Below are 23,831 nucleotides of genomic sequence, written 5' to 3'. Positions count from 1 at the left end.
TTATTTCTAGTTTCAGTAAGATTTTCACGAATTATTCAATGACAGAGTACAGTTTACTTTGACAGAGTAAATATGATGCCTGTTAGAACTAAAAAATAATAATTTTGTGTGAACGAGACCATAGCGTGTTAACATCTGAAAAAGGATCACAATCCTCCCCACAGTTTAAATACAATGTAATCTTAGTTTTTATCACCTCTTACAGTGCTCCAAGATGCTGTGAAAGTTCATGCAGAAAAACCTCCCGCTCATTACCATACAAAAAAAAATGTGTGTAGCCTAAACACTCACACATACACGGGTTCGATACTTTTCAATACATTTTTTCTGGCATCTCAGAAATGACTTTTTCTTCACCGACAGTTGCAAAGTAGCTGGTTCACATGTTTGGAACAGAATCGTCACTTTTAGAGTCACTGAAAATGCATTTGGGTGTAAAATGAGAAAGAAGATATTTGGCTTTTTCCCAGCCCCCAGATCACAGATAATCCACTGAGTGGTCCATGATTTCCAAGAGTGTGCGTGAACGGTGTGATCACAATATCTTTGCACATCCTTGTTCTTTATCAATAAGAAACACCATTTTATTATTTACTAAAGCAGTGCAGAATATTACTTTTAACACTGCTATATGATACACATACATACAGTTAAATGCAAAAGCATTGGGACACTGATGAAATTTTGGTTCTATACTCCACCAAATTGCATATGAAATAAAACAATGAATATGGGGTTAATGTGCAGATTCATACTGGGTGACCCGTGTAGGAATTACAGCCCTGTACATAGTCCCTCCATTTTCAGGGAGTAAAAGTAATGGGATGAATGGCCACTCAGCTGTTTCTTGGCCAGCTGTGTGCATTTGCATCATTATTTCATGAACAAAAAAGCTAAGGAAAAATGTCTAGAGTGGATTCTGGGTGTGGAATTTGCATTTGGAGTCTGTTGCTGTTGTGTCTCAAACATGAGTACTAAACAAGTGTCAATGCCAGTAAATCAAATCGATCAGAGACAAACCAAAGCATGCGGTGCATCAAAATCAACTTTGTTTGATATATTGCCAGGAAGCATGAATGCATAGGATGACCAAAGATTACTTTCAATTGTGAAGAAAAAGCCTTTTCAACTGTTGAACAGATCAAGAACACACTCTAGTATGGAGGCATAAATGTGTCAAAGACTACCATAAAGAGAATACTACACCAGAAAAACCTCACAGAGTTCACCACAAGATGTAAACCAAGAACAGATCCAGTTTAGACTTTTAAAATAAAAAGTAAAAAGTAAATTTAAAAACTGTGGAGTACTGGAACTTATGGACAGATGAGACAGATATTAACCTGTCCTAAAAATGATGGAAGCAGGAAAGTGTGGAGAAAGGAAGGAACTGTTCTTGATCCAAAGCATACCACCTCATCTATAAAACATAGCGAAGGTAGTGTTGTGGATGGCTACCACTGGAACTGGCTCACTTGTTTTTTACTTACTGTATGATGTGACTGCTGATGGCAGCTGCAGGCTATATTCTGAAGTGTACAGAAGCATCTTATCTGCTCAGATCCAACCAAATGCCTGAAAACTCATTGGATGGCGCTTCACCTTGAAGCAGAACCATGACCCCAAACATACTGCCATAGCAACCGAGGGGTCTTTTCAGGGCAAAGAAGTGGAATGTTCTTGTTCCCTATGTGAGATGTGATTAAGAGATCATTAAACTGTATGCAAGTATGATTTTAATGGTCGGTTACTTGCTATTTATGACAAATAAATAAATAAATAAATAAATAAATAAAGTATTAACCATGTTTGTTTTATTGATCCATTAATTCACATTCATTTAGAATGATGATTCAACTTTTGCCAGCCCTGCTTCATTGCCAGACGGATATGAAAAAATAATACACTACTCCCAGATAATTAGAATTAGGCATTTTCAGCCAAGCTGTTGTATGTGCACAAACACACATACACACACACACACACACATTTACTCAAATTATACTGTATATGCACAATATCACTGTCATTCAATTCTTTACAAGTGCCAAGGCAATGAAAACCTGCAATACGACTTCACTTTAACATAATTTTCCCTGGCACATTTCCAGTTCATGATTGCAATTACAACGCAAGTGTGCACATCGCGTCAAGTGAATCTGGGAGACGTTCTACTCTAAAAGGAACAGAAATTGCAACTGAAGACTTTTGGGCGGGATTTCAAATCGGCACAACTTCAAAGTCTACACCAGTTGGCTAAAGCCTCTGTCAACAGCACATAAATCAATCAGATGGATTTTTTCCCGCTCTGAGGCAGGATTTACAGTGACCAGCTCCCGCCCCCCGCAGGCACGTTTTTTAAATGTCTCTGTGTTCCAATGATCGTTTTTGGACGCCGCTGAGTGGCAGCCAGCGCCATCTCAGGGTTCTAAACGCCTCGCCAGTGGGAAGTGCTTCTGCGTAAGAAGAAAGGCTTTTACATGACTAAAAGCCTTTCTTCCAGTGCCTTCCCCCCCCCCTTTTCCACCCCAATTTTTGAATGTCATGTTCATTTGAGCGCAATGCTGTAACCTCCGCTGTTCACAAAAGTGAGCGCCGGCTAGCGCGCGCCCTCCCGCTAAGCATGCGGTGTTAGCGGCGGCTAACACCGCGCCGCAGTTCTCCAGTGGGGCTGCTGGGAAAACTCTCTGCGTGAGGCTCAACGGGCGGACTCGCGGGCGCGAGGGTCGCTGCCGCGTGACAAGAAGCCGCCCCCGGCCTGGGTGACGCTAGCGCCAGCCGCTGCTTGGCACGGTCCAAATTTGATGTACGACCCTGGGGCCCACCTGAGCGCTCGAGCAGTGCATGAGCCACCCAGCGTAAGAGCCGTTTTCTAGATAACCCACTATTAGTTTGGGTCACAAACTTTATTGAATTCATTACCTTAAACGTGCAAATAAAAGTTTTAAAACCAAGTGACCTGCATAATTATAAACATTTTATATGAGTGCACAACATTGTTTACAACAGTAATTATTTCATAAATGCCCAGTCTAACTCCAATCAATAATTATATCAGCATACCATTTCATTAGTATCGTATGCAGGTCGTTAAAGTGTACAGCAACACCAGCTTTTGACCTGTCTTCGCCCACTTAGTTTTTAAAGACACAAACTGGGCTTTAGAGTTGGGAGTGAGAGCACAGAGGGGAGGGTTGAGGAGGGAGGGGTGACAGAGATGGTCATTAATGTGTCATAGGCACGTGGCGAAGCCAGCTAGGGAGAACAAAAAATAAGTAAATCAAATAAAATCTGTGTCTGACATTATTCTGAATAGGGACCCATATTGTAGATCAAACTAGCCGTAAGTGCTATTTTATTATAATGCCAGAAAATGGCTTTGAATTTGTATCAATAAGTGTATTTTGGCAAAATAAAATTTCATTGTACTCAAGTGCTGTCCTTATGTGGTTGCAGAGTAAAATGATCCAACTGTATCATTCATTGACATCTATCTTAAGAACCACGTCAAATAGGGCTAATGCAATGTATCGAATGGAGATGGGATACTCGGTTTTAGAACTCAAAAACATGATTTAGTGTTTCTTACCCATTAAACACGAAACCTCAACATAATCATTTAGAAAATTCAAGACCTTGCTGCAGGCACATAGTACACAACCCATGTGTAATAATGTATTACATCAATGCACAGCTTTACAGTCATTACGCACTCCACATACCAAACAAATCCTTCGGGTAAATATCGAGCTTGCATTAAACCTGTAAGTTCTCATCCAGCAAGAAAATGATGTACACTTACCTTACCTTACCTTACCTAAAAACTGAATTACACCTTATCAAGAACATGTTTAGTCAATATTTATGTGTTTTTCCCAAATTGGAATCACAAATTGCCCATCTTTTCTCACCACTGTGCTGCTTATGCCCCTGCAAGCAGTTCTGTAGCTGAAGCATGCGCACTCCTATGCACTCAAGTCAAGACATACAAGTCAAGAATCATTTTACACACTACAGGCCACATTGTACTACATGACAGCTAATGATGATATTATACCCTACAGTATACATGGTACTACAGGAGAGCCAGCGACTGTTTATTATCATACATCACACACAGTACTACAGGTCAGCCAATGACTTTATTATGCCCAATAAAATGACTATTTTACACTCTACTGGTCGCACATTATACGGGTCAACCAGTGAATATTTACACCCGACAGGCCACAAAAAATTACAGGGGAGCCAGTGACTATTTCACACCCTTCAGTACACACAGTACTACAGGAGAGCCAGTGACTATTTATTATCATACAGCACACACAGCACTACAGGTCAGCCAATGACTATATTATGCTCAACAGGATTTGTAGTTCTTAGAGACTGCCTGTAAGTATGTTACACCCTACAGTACACAAAGTACTATATGACAGAAATAATACCTATTGGAGGAAAGGTGAATCTTGCATTTATGGCAGCTGGTGGGTCGTGATCACTGAATTAAAGCAACACCCCTATCCCAGATTGGAAGGGGCCAGAAGTCTCCCAAAACTGTAACGTCCCGCTCACAATTTGGTAATAATACAGCTAGGGCTAAAATACGACTAGCTGTATTGTTGCAGCCCCGCGACCCTGCTCAGGATAAGCGGGTATAGATAATGGATGGATGGATGGATGTATCGTTGCAGTCATAATGCATACCACATTTATTGACTGAGCTCCTCTGGAGGTTGTAAATTTATTCTTAGAAAAATTCAAGAAAGTTTGTAATATGCACTGCTTCAATGGGAATACTATCATGACGTATTAGACAGAGTGTGACCTTTCACAGTCTAAAAACCCTGACTTCCTTCTTAATATTTATGTCCACAAATATTTATTGATGTTGGATTAAGAAATATATAAAAAGGTAGGCGAGTCACCAGGGGACAGAACTTAATTATTTGCTCACCATCTGTGCTTAAATATTTGTACTGTTGTACTTTATTTCAGCATGGTAATAATGGTGTTTGCCAAAGGTATGGGTGATGGTGGGCAAAAATAAAGAAATACATACATTAAAACACACACACACACACACACACACATATATAGTGGAAGGGGCAGTGCTCCTCAGCCCCTCCCACACCAGATGTGTCCATCACAAACCAGCCACCGGACTAGCGAGTCAGCACCATGGATAGCGGCGCTTGAGTGGCAGCCCCTCGGAGAGCGGCACAGGGAGACTCTCCCCAGCCCACCTGAAATCAATAACGAGAGCTCACAGCTGCTGCTGTTTCCGGGGCAATCAAGTCAGGGATAAAACCTGTCTTCTCCCATACTTCAGGGAGAAACACTGCCCTGGGTGAGTCTCTTCTTCTCATGTGGTTGCAGATTCTAACTGATCTTGGGAGAACCCACCAGCCTGAACCAGGGCACCTGGCATGGAGTAAATGCAAATTGCAGTTACCACATTCTCACAGAAGCTTGGTTTCCCCTTTTTTGTGTATTGGTTGGTAGAGCTTTTTTTTTTTTTTATCTCTCTCTGCTTTCTGTATTTATTAGTTGCTGCAAACATAGAGGATCTCCTGTGGGCTCTCATAGAGATCAATTTGGCTCACCAAGACGCCACCCAGTTTATGGCAGAGCAAGTGACTCGATTGACAGAGGTGATGCAAGCCCATGGCGCTTCAGCTACTCTGCTCCCACCTGCTTCCAAGCCAAAAGACGTGCTGATGAAGATGAATGACAGTGATGACATCAGGTCAAACCTCCACATACCTCACCTTTGAGTGGATAGCCCAGCTTAACCTGTGGGATCCAAGGTGTGGGGCAAATATCTTCACACCATTTCTGACCAGAATGCCACTGCAAGCCTACCACAACCTGGGTCCATTGGAGGCAGGAGACTATGGACAGCTAACATTATAGATCCTGGCCAGGGTGGGTGTGTCCTTTAACTCGGCAGCCTGACAAGTAGGCATGTGGGTCTACCAATCTGGCAGCTACACTGACAGCCAGATGGCCTTGTTCATGCACATGGTCACCTGCTGGTTGCAACCTGAGCTCCTCACAGGCAGGCAAGAAACACAGCAGATGGCTATGGAGAGGTGTCATTGGGCCCTACCCTATGAAGTGAAGAAGCTTGTCACACAGCATGCCGGCAGAGATGGTCGAGCTTATGGAGAGAGTGAAGGCCACACAAGAAATGATGCGGTGATGTGGTTTACTATACTACAACATCAAGAAGAGAGGTGAGATGCAGGAGCTCCTGGTGGTACCTCAAGCGTTTGTCCATACTGTGCTACATTTCACACACATACATCCTGGGGGGACACACCTGGAAGCACAGAAGACCTGGGAGCATATCTGTGACACATTTCACTGCCCTGGAATGCAGTGGGCCATTAAAGACAACTGCTAAATTTGTGAAACCTGTCAATTAACGTCTTCGATAAGACCAGCGCCCGCACTTCACATCCCCCTCCCTATTATACAGACACCCTTCCAGCGAATTAGCCTGGAGCTGGTTGGACCCCTCCCCAAGTTGGAACACAGTCACAAATACATCCTGGTTACCCTGGACGATGCCACCCGCTATCGAGAGGTGGTGCCACTGGGGGTCCCCGCTTCAACAGCCATTGCGCATGAGCTGGTGCACCTCATCAGTCAGGTGGGCATACCACAAAAAAACCTGACTGATCAGGGGACGCCTTTCACGGCTAAAGTGTTTGATGTGTGTCACCTACTGCACATTCACCATATCCGCACGCCTGTTTATCATCCCCAGACCGACAGGCTGGGCGAGCAATTTTTTCAGACACTGAAGCGGAAGCTCCAAAAGGTCATTATAGCTAATGGGAAGGACTGGGACCAGGTCCTCCCGTATGTACATTTTGCCATCAGAGAAGTACCTCAGGCCACTGATTTTTCCCCATTCAAGTTGCTCGATGGTCAGAGGCTCAGAGAGTTTCTCAGCTTAACAAAGAAAGCCTGGAAGGAGCAGCTCTCACCTCACTGCAGCACTGCATGTGGAGGGCATGCTCTCCCGCTCTGTCAGTATCATGCTCATGAAAAAGAAGCATATGGTAGAAGTCCAAAAATACCTAACAGCAGACCTATAACCTGCCTGCTCAGCTCTGGGAGTTCAAGCAAAGTAAGAATCTTCTTGATCTTATTCCACACCCCTGTGAATAAATTTCTCACCACCTTGAAAGGACCCCATACCATCAGAAAGTGAATGGGTTCAGTGAACTACCACGTTGACCAGCCCAGATGATGGAAGCAGAAAGTGTACGACCTGTTAAAGAGATGGATGGAAGACCCCATGGGAAAGGCACTAACAAAAAATCCAGCCTGGCACCCTGAGACGTCATGCTGATTGGATCCAACTTGAGTCCCCATCAGGTACAAGATGAGAGGGAATGAACTGACAGAACCATGTCTTCTCCTATGCCAGAATGTACCACTCTCTAGAACACCAGATACGGATGCCTGCCCACACTGTGGCGAACGTGTGACCGTACCAGATCCCTGAAGCATGAAAAGTGGAAGTAGTGGATGAAATTCAGAAGATGAAAGAACTGGGAGTAATAGAGGAGACATGCAACCCCTGGTCATGTCCCATTGTCTTCGTATCAAAACCCAGTGGTTCCCTTAGGTTCTGCAATGACTTCAGATGGCTGAACGCAGTGTTGGAGTTTGATGCCTGTCCCATGCCCCTGGCAGATGACCTGATTGAATGGCTGGGTTGGTTATGGTCCATAACTAGGCTTGATCTAACCAAAGGGTATTGACAGGTCCCCCTCACTCAGCCTGACAAGGAAAAGACCACTTTCACTAGTCCTGTGGTCTAATACCAGTACCAGGTTCTGCCATTCAGGCTTCATGGGCCTCCAGTGTCTGATGGACAGGACACTCCAGCCTCACCAGTGGTATGCAGCGGCCTTCACTGGCAATATCATCATTCATTCCTGCATGTGGGCGGATCGTATAGCCCAAGTACAGGTGCTATTGGGGGTGTTTCATCAAGCAGGCCTCATAGCCAACCCTGCTATATGCTGCATAGTGCAGCACAGAACTTGGGACACAGCATCGGCCGGGGTCTCCACAAACCTCAGAAGTCATAGAAACACAGAAGGTTAAGGCGGTGAGAAACTGGCCCCGGTCCACTACCAAAACGCAGGTACGTACACTCCCTGGTCTTGACGGGTATTTCCGGAAGATTCGAAAAATTATTCCAAACTTCGGTCCTATGGGAACCCTGTATACGTTGATTTTCGTTCCAACCACAGTTGCAATCTCAGAATTTGAACAAACTGTTCATTTTTTATAATTCCGTGCTTTTCATGTTTAGATGGATGATTTACCTCTTAAACCATATTATGTATGCCAGGTATGCCATGAAGAATAAAAAATCATATTCTGCTTATTGTGCTATATTGAAAACGATTACATAAAAAAGAGGTAACAAAAAGATTTAACTGATGAAATTAAAGACTGAGGTGAATCTAAAGTTATCATTAATCTGGTCTAGGTTATTGAACTCATGTTTAAGTTCTTTCATCATGTTTTCACACAATGTAGGTTTGTCTTTGAATACTTCATTATCTACCAAATGGTTAGTTTTAGTGGCCATGTGTCCACAGCTCACCAATTAGGAGTCTATTGAGCAGATTAAGTGTGATTTACAAATACGAGACTTGTGCTTCGGACCCTAGAATTTCAATCTGTGCCAGTGCGGAGTTGGGTGAGCAGCACTGTGAAGCTCTGCTCCCTGTCCTCTTCAAGTCTTATCTGACCATCTGAACCTCCCAGCCAAGAGAAAACCAATTCAGACGGGACTGGGGGTGCTCCATTACCTAGCGAGGCTCTTCTAAGAAATAAAAATTCTTTATCTGTAACATACTATTGTGGGATTACACACACACACAAACACACCCACGCACACACACACACACACACACACACAAATGCACCCTCCCACCCTGAATACACACACACACACACACACACACACACACACACAAAGTTCACTGGATCACCGGTCAGCCAGCACTGAGCAGTGTGTGTTTCATTTAATCATCCCAGGCAGTGAAGCAGTGAGATGGATACATCCAATCTTCCTGAGCTCCTGATAGCAAACTCCTGCCATGACTCTGATAAGACCCCAATTCCATCAACTGACTGAGACAGCGGGTAGACACACTGTCTCTCCGCTCTAAGTTGAGAAACAGCACAGAGCCACTCACTGCACTACTGTGAGAAACAGCACAGAGCCACTCACTGCACTACTGTGAGAAACAGCACAGAGTCCCTCACTGCACTACTGTGAGAAATAGCACAGAGTCACTGCACTACTGTGAGAGACAGCACAGAGCCACTCACTGCACTACTGTGAGAAACAGCACAGAGCCACTCACTGCACTACTGTGAGAAACAGCACAGAGTCCCTCACTGCACTACTGTGAGAAATAGCACAGAGTCACTGCACTACTGTGAGAGACAGCACAGAGCCACTCACTGCACTACCGTGAGAAACAGCACAGAGCCACTCACTGCACTACTGTGAGAAACAGCACAGAGCCACTCACTGCACTACTGTGAGAAACAGCACAGAGTCCCTCACTGCACTACTGTTAGAGACAGCACAGAGCCACTCACTGCACTACTGTGAGAAACAGCACAGAGTCACTGCACTACCGTGAGAAATAGCACAGAGTCCCTCACTGCACTACTGTGAGAAACAGCACAGAGCCACTCACTGCACTACTGTGAGAGACAGCACAGAGTCACTGCACTACTGTGAGAAACAGCACAGAGTCACTGCACTACTGTGAGAGACAGCACAGAGCCACTCGCTCCACTAATGTGATGCTCTTATGCTGAAAGGGAATGGGATAAGAGCAGAGGGCTGCTGCCTGTAGTGAGGGGTTCCTGCTCTCTCCCAGTCCCTTGGTATCCCTTCAGCACCGCGGACAGCGGCGACCTCATCTACAGCCATGCACATCTGAGGCAGGCCGGTTAGCCGCGCAGCTGCTGCCTGTTGCCTTCCTCGGGCCTGTTATGAAGGGACAGCCCGCTGGGCCTCGAGTGTAAGGAGAGAAAGAAAAAGATGCTTTTATGATGCATCCTCAGTGTGAGTCCACACAGCCCACGAGCTCTTCACAAAGACGGAGGTTTGTCCTCCCGGCATGTGCGTGGGTGGGAGGGCCGTGGGCAAACCCAGCCTTCAAGGGGCTCTTTTATGAGGCTCTTTGTTGATTTTTTTTTCTTTTCTCGGTCAGTTCGCTGAGACTTTGGTGCTCGCGTTTGTATAACCAATCACCATCTCGCTCAGCGGCCCCACCTGGGACTGTGTCAAAGATACACAGCAAAGAAAAGCCCACTTAACTTCAGAGAATCGGCAAAAGAGAAACTCAGGGCTCTGCTGTGAGAGACCACAAAAAATCTTGCTGCTCTAATGTAAGAAACTGCTAATAGAAATCACATTCGATACACATTGTTGGTAATAATACGCACTTAGACAAGAGGCATCTTGTGAATTTAGCTGTTGCAAAGGCAGTTTATTACGAGGTCGCGTAGTATGAGTGTGTGAATCACCATACTAATGATCTCAGAATGGAAGCATTTCTTTGCACATATAATACGCCTTTAAATCTGGGATTCTCAAAGGTGAATTTCTAAGGTGAGTGTGCTTAAATCCTTAAAGCTCAATGGAAATGAAATTAGACCTTGCCATCTAACAATTGCATTCTCCTAAATTATTGCTTTCATCTGCATTGATTCGAGGCACTGCGCTATAACCTGTATACCAGTGCAAAATTTAGACCCTTCACACTTTGAATTAAAAAACCCCATCTTGATTGGTATAACCACAAGAGAAAAACAAAAACAAAAACAAAGGACAGGCAGTCCCCTTCCCAAAAGGAGGGCTGAAATGGACACCCCAGGTTGATAATTATGGTATTTTATAATCCAACAACTGTCCCCAACAAGTCAAACAACTGCAAATACTACAGGGATGGTATTGACATCACTCAAATCCTCCTATTTAAGAAATCAATTCACTCTCTGTACATAGGCTAGGAAAAGTCAATGGATTATTTCTACCAAGCTCAGAGTGTTTTCAGGAGCGCTTGAAAACAAACATTTCTATGGACATCAATAGAATTTCAAATTCAGAAAAATGTTCTAAAAAAGCTTCTTAATTGATCAAAATGATCTCAATTTGACATTCCAGTGCCAAGTAAATTACCTGAAATAAAGCAAGCAAAAAGATCAACCCTCTCTATGATCTACCCACCGTGACTTTTGACCCTGCTTGGAAACACTGTAAATGTTACAGTAACCTTACAGTCTTGTGTTCTTCCAGCACATTCCCGCAGCCCTCGAACATAGTTCACAGCTTTCTTCTAGCAGAAATTATGGCTTAGCTATCCTGTTGCTTTCCGAGTTACTTTCATTTTCCGTTTTCACATAGCACACTAGCGTTTCATCGATTGTTTATCAGCTTTGTTTGTTTATCGGCAAATGCTTGTATAAAGGACGATGCGATAAAGACAAGGAGCACTACATTATTCATAATTAGATTTCATATTTTTATTAAATTGTGCTTCCTTGCGGGCTCTCAGCCTGTTGCGATCAGGAGGCTAGTGTTCCTCTTTGATGCTATGAGCTATGGGTGGGAGTGGGAGGAACCTCCTGACAGGTTTTTACCCCGCTGGACAGGTCTGAGTGTGAGAGGTCAACACAATCAAATCAACTGTCATTGTAGAGAGTACCCCCTGCTCACATACTGTACAGGAGTGCATGAGTATGTGCCTCTGCGTGTGAGCCTGTTGGTGAACGACATGCGTTCCCTCGCTTCACACCTCCCTGTGAAATGTCTTTGTATGCTTTGATAACTACTTATCCCTTTGTATAGCTTATGTACGATGCAGGTAAGAGCACATAGTTTGATTGTTTTTAATTGAATTTAATATGCATGATAAGCAACCATTATGAACATGTTTAGTAAATAGAAGCTCTCCAAAAGGAAATCTTGACTGTAATACAGGGCTTAGTCAAAAAGAAAGAATGGGTAAATAAAGAATATTTGTCGTTTGGGGTTCTAGAGTGTACCATCCTCAATAAAACTAGCTTCTGGAAATTGAATATGGCTGGGAAAAAAGATATGCGCAACATTCCAATTTGGAGAGGTTTGGTGCCATTTGGAGAGGTTTTGGGGCCCACCTTTGGGAAAACACATGGCATATTTCCCTGCTTCATTCAATCCACTCCAAACCTTTATCCTGGTGTTGCACACATACTGGGGTATGACTGGAAAAAGAAACCTGGTTTCCTCCAGTATCAGAAGTACATCACTGCAAAATTGCACTGAAGAAAAGACTAAATTATTTTTGGATAGCTTTGTTGTTTTTCAGAAAAAATATGTCCTGCATGTTCACTGAGAGAGACTCTCATAGGATCTGGTTTATAAATGTGCTCTTTATTTCAAACTTTGAACCATGTCTGTATTGTATATAGTTTGGATATAATGGGGTTTATTTAAGATAGGGGGATCCTTGTATAAAACCCTGGGCTTTAAGTGGGTTTTAAGGGTTTAAAGGGGCACACTCCCACTTGTGACCTTAAAGTCGGGGAACAGCCTGTGCAGAGGGAAAACTGCCCACCATTTCTAGACATGGTGGAATAATAAGGGATGTAATCCAGGCCAAATAACAGCAGCATCTCCAGAGCTTTACACCAGTGAAACAGTTCCTTCATGCTTTTCCTCACTTTAATGTTTCTTCATTCACTAAAAACAAACAGAGAGAAACAAACACCCTGCAGGCAGGTCATCTGCGGACACAATACCTGAATGTGGATGAGTTTGAATCCCTATTTTTCTCTCCACCCAATACTGGTGAAAGTCTCTCTCTCTCTCTCTCTCTCTCTCTCTCTCTCTCTCTCTCTCTCTCCCACACACACACACGCACACACACTCTCTCTCTCTCTCTCTCACTCGCACAGACACACACGCACACACACACAGACCACAAACACACTAACACAGACACACCCACACACACAGGCCAACCACAGTTACAGCCAACAGACATGCACACACACACACACACACACACACACAAACATCCAGGGCAGCCAATTTAATTTAAACACCGTTGCTTCCTTCTGACGAATGGAGTCTCGCTAAAGACGCTAACATGATGGCGCTAACAGGCTTCCCATGGGCCCTCAGACTGCGCGGCTTCGCGGGCCGGGAGCACAGCCGGCTTAAGGGTCCAGAAGATATTGGTATCAGAGAGACGAGAAAAATATCTCTATCCCTCTCCCCTCTCCCTCTTTTCCTTTCCCTCCCTCCCTACAATTCTCCAGTGTGATGGAAATCTCCCAACAAGGATCTGAGGCACATGACAAGTGGGTTATGAATATAAATGTTGGGCGCGCAGCGGGGGCAAGCAGGAGTGAATGGAGCAGGTGTTCATTTGTTCTAATAGAATAAGCACACTGACATTTGGGCTCGGCTGGAAAAAAAAAAACAAAAAAAAACAACACAGGCCAGTCATTCGGAGACTGACAAGAGTGGTGCCGTGAAGATTCCGGAACCTGTGTACAATTACATTCCCTGCATAGCTGCACCCCCCCCCCCCCCCCATCAATAAAGGGGCTTGCTGCTGCCTTCTTGTGGTTATCTTGCCTTTTATTGTCATTATAATGCAACGTAAAAAATACACCCCTTAACACTTCTAAGAGCTGGTTTTTTTTTTACTCGTCAGCAGGGCAAAGCGAATCCCGCCGCATTTATTTTCCGCCTTCCCCCTCGGTTTATCGCACGTCAGCTTTTCTTTAAAAGCGCTTTATCTCCTCGTACCGCTGCGCTTTCCTTTTTTCTTTCCTGGAGTGGACGGGAGGGAGAGCCGGGGGGCTCGCTGTACGAACCCCTCTATCACAGACCGCGGCCGAGGTCAGACGATTTCTTTTCTTTTTTACTCGCCGGATAATAGAATCAAAATTATTCCTGCCGCCGCCGCCGTGCTCGTGGAGCTCAGCTGAGACGGAATTACAGCAAAAGCGCTTTCTGCTTCGAGGACTCGATTCTGACTTTCCCTGAATTCGATTCGCGGAGCTGCGGCTGAGCATTTGCGTCGCGGGGAACGTCGCAGACGGGGGAGCGGTTTTATTAATTATACGAAGAGATCAATCTAAACTGCAAACTCCACAGTAATAAAAAAAGCACAGTTGTACAGTGACGGAATCTTATAAATCCACAGTGTATTACCATTTTCTTATGAGATGCGGGGGGGGAAAAAAAGATCTTAAGCTTTGCATGAAATGATAAGCCATCTCTCACTCAAAGCTTCTGAAGGGAATCTGAGTGATTTGCATTCCTTGCAGTGAACTTCACTGGTTTTCTAGAGATGGGCACAGAGGAGGTAGTTAAGCAGGCATACAGTTAAGCTGAGACGATGGTCCTGGCCAACTGGGTGAGAGAGTACAGCGATCATAAGGAGCATCAGTTTAAATCAGGGATTTGAAGATTACCAGGACCATGAGGACTGACAGGACTACAGGGATTGAAATGAATGTAAAAATCATACAGAAAATGTAATTAGGGAGATTTATCAGGAATATGATGACGAAGGCTGTACATCTTATTAGGAATATGAGAATAATGATCGTAAATATCAGGAATACGAGGTTAAGGACTACAGATAAAATAAGGGATATGAGGACAATGCTTAAGAATCACGTATATGAGTATTTTCAGGATTTTCATAAATATCATCAGGAATGCTCTACAGTCAGAGATTTCAAATGATGTGAAGAGCAGCAGTGTGGAACAGTGGTCAGAGCAGCAGTGTGAAGCAGTGGTCAGAGCCGCAGTGTGAAGCAGTGGTCAGAGCAGCAGTGTGAAGCAGCAGTCAGAGCAGCAGCACGGACCCCACGCCTCAAAGGGATCTCCGGCCATTAACTCAAACAGAGAAATCCCCGTCAAAACATCAGGCTCTCTCTCACGGCTCTATCAAAACCTGGCTTGGGAGAGATGAGTGTCCCCCCCCCCCGCCCCCGCCTTCTCCTAAGAGCCCTCTGGAGGTGTTTTTATCCCGCCGAACAACAGGCTGCTGGCCAAGGAGCGGAGCTCGGCCTGACAGGGCCGTCCAGCGGGCCGATGGAAGCGGGGACAATCATCTTTCCTCCGTGCCGAAGCGCGGCGAAAAATAAAAAATAAATAAATCCACAAGGAGAGAACGAAGCGAAATGGGGGGGTCGGGACAGGCCTCTCAGACCCGTGGGCGGGATTCCGCGCTGACGCGCACCGTCTGGTCCGGCGCGAGGGCGAGAGCGGGCGGAGGGGAGCGAGGGGGGGGAAGGGGGGGGGGCCCGAAAGTCCGCGGCCGCTGGTCGACGCTAATGAAAGGCTATCAGCGCTTCGATTCGAACCCTCTCCAGGCGCGAGGGGAGGAGAGCCCAGGCCACTCGTCAGCCCTCCCGCCTGGAGGACGAGACGAGACAGAGTAATCAACTCGAGTGCCGGAACTCATTCTCCACCGCGTCACGTCGCGCTGGGCCCACCGCCTCCCCGCCATTACGCCAATAACATAATGGCCGCCGCGGTTTATCTCAACGCCCGCCCTGAATCAGAAATTAACGGGAGTCCGCACACATTTCGAGCTTTTTTCTCTCCGCATTGTCACTGATACAATGTGCCCATTCAGCCGATAATAACGCAAAACAAAGATTGCTGTACCGAGGGCCGCCGTGCGAGACTATGAGCGCTGGCTGTGGGGGCGTGAGCACGCTGCTGAGTGAGGCTGCTGCTAATTCGCCGGGCGTAGCTATGTGTGCGCACGCGCTCGGTGTTCGCCTGCGTGCGTATAAGGGCACGTGTGCCTGTGTGTGTGTGTGTGTGTGTGCGCGTGTGTGCACGTGCCTGATTTCGTCTATGTATCATCCTGAATTTACAAGTGTCGGTGCATACATGGATGTGTGTAAGAATGGGTCTGTGTGTATGTGAATGGGTGCAGAGATGTTAAATATGGTGTCCTGGCCAATATCCCGCCTTCTACTACCTGATTGGTTGAAAAGTTACAGGAAACCCTCCCATTCTTGTAAATGATAAATCTGATATGTTTGATCAGTTGTCAGCTCAACTTCAAGATAAAATAAAAAGTGGTACAATGAAATCAAGGCCATATTGGCAGGTATTGAGCTGGCATTGCACGTGTATGTGCCTGATATTAACTCCAAGTAGACCAGGCAGGGTGGCAAGCAGATGGCACAGTAGCTACTGTCTCTTAGTTGTCAAAAATAATACTGTTGTTATTTTGGTGGCCACTCAGCTCTCCACATCACCCCAAGAGAGACAGAGCTGTCAGTCATGTTGAATGGCAGGTGCGATAAGCTGGATGGTTCTGTGTGAGCGCGTAGTGCCCTGGAGCAGGCTCCTCAGAAACTCCCATTATCATTCAGAGCTGTGATGCAGACACGCGTGTGGGTGGATGGGGGGTTTTTGCTCTCACAAAAAGCTGTGCTGACACTGGCTATTCTCAGATGATGAGTGAGTCACTGATTGATTACCAGCGTGGAGCAGCAGTCAGAACAGCAGTGTGGAGCAGCAGTGTGGAGCAGCAGTCAGAGCAGCAGTGTGGAGCAGCAGTCAGAGCAGCAGTGTGGAGCAGCAGTCAGTGCAGCAGTGTGGGGCAGCGGTCAGAGCAGCAGTGTGAAGCAGTGGTCAGAGCAGCAGTGTGGAGCAGTGGTCAGAGCAGCAGTGGGGAGCAGTGATCAGAGCAGCAGTGTGGGGCAGTGGTCAGAGCAGCAGTGTGGGGCAGTGGTCAGAGCGGCAATGTGGAGCAGTGGTCAGAGCAGCAGTGTGGAGCAGTGGTCAGAGCAGCAGTGTGGAGCAGCAGTCAGAGCAGCAGTGTGCGGCAATGGTCAGAGCGGCAGTGTGGAGCAGTGGTCAGAGCAGGAGTGTGGAGCAGCAGTCAGAGCAGCAGTGTGGAGCAGCAGTCAGAGCAGCAGCGTTCGGCAGTAGTCAAAGTGGCAGTGTGTATCAGTGGACAGGTCAGCAGTATGAAGCAGTGATGAGAGCAGTGTGGAGCAGTAGTCAGAGTAGCAGTATTTATGAGCAGACTGAGCAGCAGTGTGAAGCAGTAGTCAGAACAGCAGTGCAGACTAATGGCAATAGAAACAGGGTCAAAATTCCGACTGGGATGCAGTTCTTTGTCCTTGAGAAACTCTAGAAACGACAAGCAGTGTAGGCAATAGCTTATGTAATACAATAATTGGGTACTGTTGGTTTTCATTAAGGATATTAATCGTCATATACTGAGGAAAAATATTCAATCTATAAATGAAGAGGATTCCAGGGGACTTTGTGTCAGCTATTTTTAATCCCCCACTTCATAAAACTGGGATTATAATTTAAAAGTTAATTGCTATGTTCTTCAAAACAAAGAGAATTTAATGAACGCCCAAGAATAGACAATAATTTTATGTGCATTTTTGTGTTATATTAAATCCACAAAAAGATCACTTGTGTAATTTACAGTAAGTCATTTGGCACATTTTTGTCGAACGTGATTTACAGGACTGCCACAATGCCAAATGCCAATGACAAGGGTTCTTACAAGAATAAGAACAGAGCAGATTATAGATATTACGCGCTAAGCTGATTGAACTACCACTTTACAAGTCAAAGGAATTTGCATATTAAGTGCATGGACACTTGACATAATGATCTTAATATTAAAATAAACCAAAAAAGAGTTTGAATAATATGAATATCTAGTATTTAAAGTGCTAGCCAAAGCGCTAACCCAAAGCTGCAGCTTTAGTCAAAGACTTGAGTTCAAAGGCACTGCAAATTGGAGTGTTAAGAGATTTAAGAGGCTAAAAGCTGTCTGTAGAGGTGAGGTGAGTTTGCAACCCCCATCTTAAGAGTGAAAGACAGCAGCAGAGACTCTATGGTCCTGACTGGTGCAGGCATCCCTCTGCCATGCTGAAGCCAGGATGCGAGACAGAACAGCAAGACCTAGAGCGGGAGGGACTACCGAGCGACCGGAGGTAGCAGACTGCAGTGAGCTGGCCGGCGTGCAGGGGCCGACGATGCCTCATAGGTGAAGCGAGGAAACGTATAATTGACTACTTCTCCGCAATTTTCTTTCATTCTTTCCCTCCAAACTTGTAATCACCCACACTGCACCTTGAGTCACTGCTGTGCCACCTGCGTCTGAGCGATGGGCCCTGCCGACGGAGGGCGGGCGCCTCTGCCATGCAGGAACCAGCCATTGCGTCGCACACTGCAGGCCGCACAGCGCTACAGGAGAGCTAGCGCTGCCGGAGGACTGTGCCTCTCAGTCAAGGTGACTGTTAGCCTGTACGCAGCTGAGGCAATTCCATTTAATTTCAGTGTAAGTATTGTTTTTTCTTTTAAAAAAATAAAGAAAGGAGAGCAGACTACCTGCTCCCATTGTGTATTTTTCATTTTATTCAGACAGGTAGAAAGCATAAATTACATTGCAGGCATTTTTAGCTGACCTATGCAACTTTCACAGTTTTTGATAGTAAATCCATTTATACCGCTGGATAGTTCTCTGAAGTAATTCAGGTTAAGCAGCTTGCTCAAAGGTACAGCAGCAGTGTGTTAGGGTATCAACGCAACAACCTTCTGGTCACCAGGCCAGTTCCCTAACCATTACACCACATCACCGCCTAAGATGGGTAGAGAAGGGACAACCGCTGAGGAAGAGATTGAACCCCCACCTGCGCGGTGGGACCTGTGTGAGGCTCAAACGTCAGACACCCCACAAGCTGCATCACACGCCTCACCAAAAATCACTGTTTCTAGGTCACTCTAGGTTTCTGGGTCACTTTCTAGGGACTATCGCAAAAACTGTGACTTAACAATCTAACATTGCACCCAGCCCATTCTTACCACGTTACACCCCCAAGTGATCCAGGAAAGTTCCCTTTATCTCTCCACAGCACAGCGCACGGGCAAAGACGCTGAATGTGCAGCGCTTGGAAAAAAGGGGATATAAAAAAGAGAAGATCCCCCGCTCAAAGTTAATCAGGGTCTTGTTTCATCTCCGGTAACTTGTCTCCCAGCCCTGGTTTCCCCCCGTTCTCAGCGGTCCTATTGGAAGGTAATTACATTATTCACGTCTGCGGGAATCCGGCAGCCCCGAGGCCCGAGGACAGGATGCTGGGATACGGAGCGGATTGCTGGGAAGCTTTTTGGCGGATCAGGCGCGGGAACGGGGCCAGCGCGGAGGAAACCCGCCCTCAAACCGGTCTCTTTATTTCTCCCCTTGATGAATTATGAAAGGTGAAATTGGACAAGCCTTCCACTTTGCTTGTGAATGGTGAGCGCGAGTCGTAGAGACGTAGCGCGGGTTTAAAAAATGCGCCGCTTTATGGACGCCGTAATGATAAACAAGAGCTGTTGCCTCTCTGCTGCTTATATATAATTCAAAATAGCCCTTACAGTAGTGCTGCGGCTGTAACCATTTCCCTCGACTTCTCTCTCTCTCTCTCTCTCTCTCTCAAAGTAATATCAAAGGTCATAAACTGAAACACAGTACAGGACAATGATGTGGGCATTTGCAGACTCGTTAAGGGTATACTGTAGGCAGCGGTGCTGCCTCCAAATATGGCAGCTGCCTATTATTGCTGACATGGAGCAATATCTCGCCCAGCTGCTTTGCCCGCAATTTTAACATTACAGCCAGCTGCACACCCCTCAACAATAATCTGAGGGCATTGCCACGGCTACCAAATATAAATAAAAATGATCTACATCTACAGCCCATTGTTCAAGAGCTGACTCCGCAGGCTGATACAGTACGTCAATACCTTAGTGAGGAACACCTCATCTAGACTGGAGTCAAAGGTACAGCCTCCAAGACATGCACAGCTCTGGTTTCATCATCAACAACATCTATAGAATTAATAGACACAGTGTAGAATGCTTCAGCATCACTATTGCAATAGTTGAACATGGGAATGCTTGTACATTCTCACAGTAGATGAATATAATGGTAATAGGTCCTTCATTAACAGTTCCAGAGTTCTACCATGCTGTGTGCAAACCTTTTTAGGCATAGCAGCCATTTAAAATATATGATAGGATAGGGATTCAGTAACTTGTTCATGATCATAGTGCAAACACTGAGGTGACAGTGTCAGGAAACTAGATTGAGAGTCTTTAAAAACTTAAAAAACAATATCCTCACCAGTTGCAATATTATTAAAAACAGAATGTGATACCAAATGTTCTGCAGAGGGGAGACTGGTTTTCCCCGTAAATATAGACCAGTCCAGTGTCACTGTAGTTTGAGTCATTGCCGTCACAAAATAGCCCTGACAGTATTGCTGTGGTTGTAACCATCTCTTCCCTATTTCTCTCTCTTTCTCACACACACGAACAGTACGCACACACACACACACACACAAACCATTATCCTCCTGAGACATGGATGTTTAAGTATTTACATTTTTTTTTTACATAATTCAAATTTTGTTTCAGATGATGAAAACATGTTGCGGTGAAATTGAATGGCCCTTGTAGTGTAGGTTTCAGAATAGCACAATATATGGTTCTAGAGATTACGATCAGAGACTCAAAAATGAATTGGGTCATAGGAGGTTATTCAAAGACATCGAAGAGTGGTTCTCCTGAGCACTGCTGAAGAGAATTTGCATGACCTGTGAGAGGATATATATGACAGGCTTATCCCACTCTAACAGCAGTTCAGGTCAGTTTTAAAGTCCTTTTCTCCCTCTGGTTTAGATGGACAACAGGAATAAGAAAAATGAACATATTAGCAGTAGCCGCAGAAAGAAAGCTCTTGCCCAAAATCCAGACTTCTCCCCTGAGCTCTCACATACAATGACATCCACGCCTGACACAGGCCACCACGGTGCTGCAGTGGCTCATGGGAGTGCCTGTCAGGGGTGGCGGGGGGTGGGGGGGCAGTGGAGTTGTATGACTGGCACTCAGATCAAAACTCTGGGAATTTCCACGCAGCTCAACATTGCTACTCCATTCATTAGTTCACCCTCCTCTCAGTGGACGCTTCTTTCTCTCTGAAGTGCTCCGTAAGCAGTCTGTGACTAATTCATCACCAACGCACGACAAAACAGCGCACAATCAAGCACACAAAAAAACACACGAAGGGCATATAGGGCAGTTCTAGTGTTCATGTGTGTGTGTGTGTGTGTGTGTGTGGGTGTGTGTGGGTGTGTGAGAGAAAGAGAGAGAGAGAGGAACACAGCTGCTGCGTATCTGGACCTGACCACACTTGCACTGTCAGCCACTCTAGTTTTCTCAAACACACACACACACACACCCATTCCACTGATGGCCTCTGTACCTCCAACACAGACAAAGGAATTATAACACAATCATTTCCAATAGGGAAGCAGAGGTCATGGAACATAACTCTGGAGCAGGACGGTAAGCACCGACTGCGTGTGAAAAATCCCCCTCTCTAACCCACGCCCGCCTCCCTTCTCCCCTCCCCTGCCAAGTAGCTCTCCCTGTCGGGTCAGCACAGGGCTGGAGCTCTGCTATTACACTGATGAATGCCAGGAGGTTCTCAAGGTCTGCAGAGGGAGAGAGGACCATTGATCTCAGCGGTGAGCGCCGGCGTGAAGCGAGAAACCTCTACAGCCAGCAGGGGGGGTGATTTCTGAAAGCGAGCGGGGAGACCGTGCGGCGTGGCACCGACGTCCGCACAGTGACAGCCGTGCTTTTGCAAACAGCGAAAGGGCAACGTCAATCTCTGAGCTCCAGGAAATGTAACAGGCTTCAGAAAATAAAGAAAGGATCGCGAGGATGGAGAGCACAAGGAAGGAAGGCGTAAGCCGGGGAGAAGGAACGGGGATGATATCATAGTGAAAATGGAGATGATCTGGAATTACCAGGAAGTAGCCTGACAGTATCCACCAATCACCATTGGCATTTTTCTGTTGGCTGTTACTAATGTCCTAATCTACAGGAGCTCTTCTGTTTGTTTTAAAAGTAAGGTGAAATAACATGTTTTATGCATACTTTATTAACCCTGAGGAGGAGGAGGAGGAGGAGGAAGAGGGGGAGGAAGGGAGTTGTTCTCACCAGCGAATGGGTGAACTCGGGGGCGTGGTCGTTCTTGTCGGTGATGGTGATGGTGGCGGTCGCTGTGCCGGTGAGCCCCACGTCGCTCCCTGCCATGTCCTTCGCCACGATCTCCAGCTCATACTGCGTGGTGGGCAGGGTCTGGAGAGAGGAGTGCAATGATAGTTAGAGACATTAACCAATCAGCAGCATGGACAATATGCACCTGTCCGTAGATATAGATATCAGTGAAGACATTCACCAATAAGGATACACACATTAACCAACCCCCGTCACCAATCACCAATTTGCAGTACAATGCAGTGATGGAAGAGGAAGGTCTCATTTAGCCAAAAATTGGAAGGGCTATAGCATGATATTATTAGCTGTGTTTGCATGGAGCCTGATATACCATTAATAATCTGACTAATAGCCTCAAATACAAATATCTCATGCTAGAAGTTCAATCAGAATAAACTGGAAATTTACTTTGGTATGAGAGAGGTGGTATAAGCATTTGATAATCCTTTCAATAGGAAAACATTAGCAACAAATGGCTATGCAAATTCTCATTCGGATTGCTTTCTATTATTTTAAATTCTGTGTATCTTACTCCTTTAGGGTAAAAGATGTGTTTGAGTTTCCAGGAGATTAATGTAGTAAGCAATAGCTATATGTAGCAGCCAATACCATGTAGTAGCCAAACAACAAACTGGTTGGCAGCTACATGGCGTTTCTACTTAGTTTATGCAACACTGTAGCAGCTCTCATGATCAATGGGATTGGGGCGCGTACAGTAACCTCATCTGGGACCATATATCTCTCTATAGATATATAAGGGCTCAGGTTTATAAACGACCACCTGCTCCCATCAGGCCTGGCTGAGGACTTTTATCCATTGGCTCTAGGGTCTGTAAAGGGCTGCAGTGAAGTACACCTCGACATGCTGCCATCGCGGTAATCCCGCCCTCGTCTCCTGTCCGATACTCGCAAGAGGACGTTGGTCAGCTGAAACTGTTGCTTCATTGGGAGAAATGCAAGTGTGCTAAGCAATCGAATAAGGTCCATCTTTAAAAAAAGTTGGCACTGAAATACATTCTGATTACATTTGAAACGCGCTCCATAAGATCACTTTGTTCAGAATTCACGTAAAAACACTCCATTTGGAACCTTCAATCGGGAAAATGAATGAAAAAAATATTATGCATCTAACTGCAGCTAGTGACTCATTTGTATCATTTGAGGATGAGGAGTGCAAAAACCTTGATTGGTTCGAACTAGTCAGTGATTGACAGCTCAGTGTAGCGCCACACAATTTGGGGTTTGTAAAGACTCATTCTCCCATAAATATTGCAAAATTAGCAATCAATTTTAAAGACAGTAGAGACAACATTGATTAATCTTCATCATAGGGGACACAGCAACCATTCACCAAGTTAAAAGCCACGGGAAAATATCAAAAGCGATCTTTTATTTTGTAATACACTTTTTCATGCCTGGAGGAAAAGCATGTGTGACACCTACAGCCAAAGCATGAAGCAATTTTGTGTGAAGTGTTCAATAACAGCTATAGCTTTGGAATACTCTGCATGCACCATATGTGAAATAAAACTGACACGGGCATCATGGCATAAGGCTACGTTCTTTATGATTGCCTTTCTGACATTTCCTGAGGGAAAGGACTGGCAGTTGTGAATATTTCATCTGTAAACTCTTTTCCGGTTCCGTAAGATCAAGGTTTTCTCAC

General features: G+C 45.4%; 1 protein-coding gene across 2 annotated transcripts in view; it reads right to left on the bottom strand.

Moving 5' to 3' along the window:
* cdh13 (cadherin 13, H-cadherin (heart)) overlaps positions 1-23,831 on the bottom strand; it is a 453,601-nt gene that overhangs the window by 86,328 nt on the left and 343,442 nt on the right. For both annotated transcript variants that reach the window (XM_035419934.1, XM_035419933.1), the window contains one exon: positions 22,106-22,246. In XM_035419934.1, coding sequence (XP_035275825.1) covers positions 22,106-22,246 — 141 coding nt within the window. The remainder of the gene's footprint in view (positions 1-22,105; positions 22,247-23,831) is intronic.

Source organism: Anguilla anguilla, chromosome 5 (genome assembly GCF_013347855.1).
Source record: "Anguilla anguilla isolate fAngAng1 chromosome 5, fAngAng1.pri, whole genome shotgun sequence".
NCBI classification, from domain to species: domain Eukaryota; kingdom Metazoa; phylum Chordata; class Actinopteri; order Anguilliformes; family Anguillidae; genus Anguilla; species Anguilla anguilla.
The sequence above is the reverse complement of the archived record's forward strand: the minus strand, read 5'-3'. Positions and strand labels throughout refer to the sequence as shown.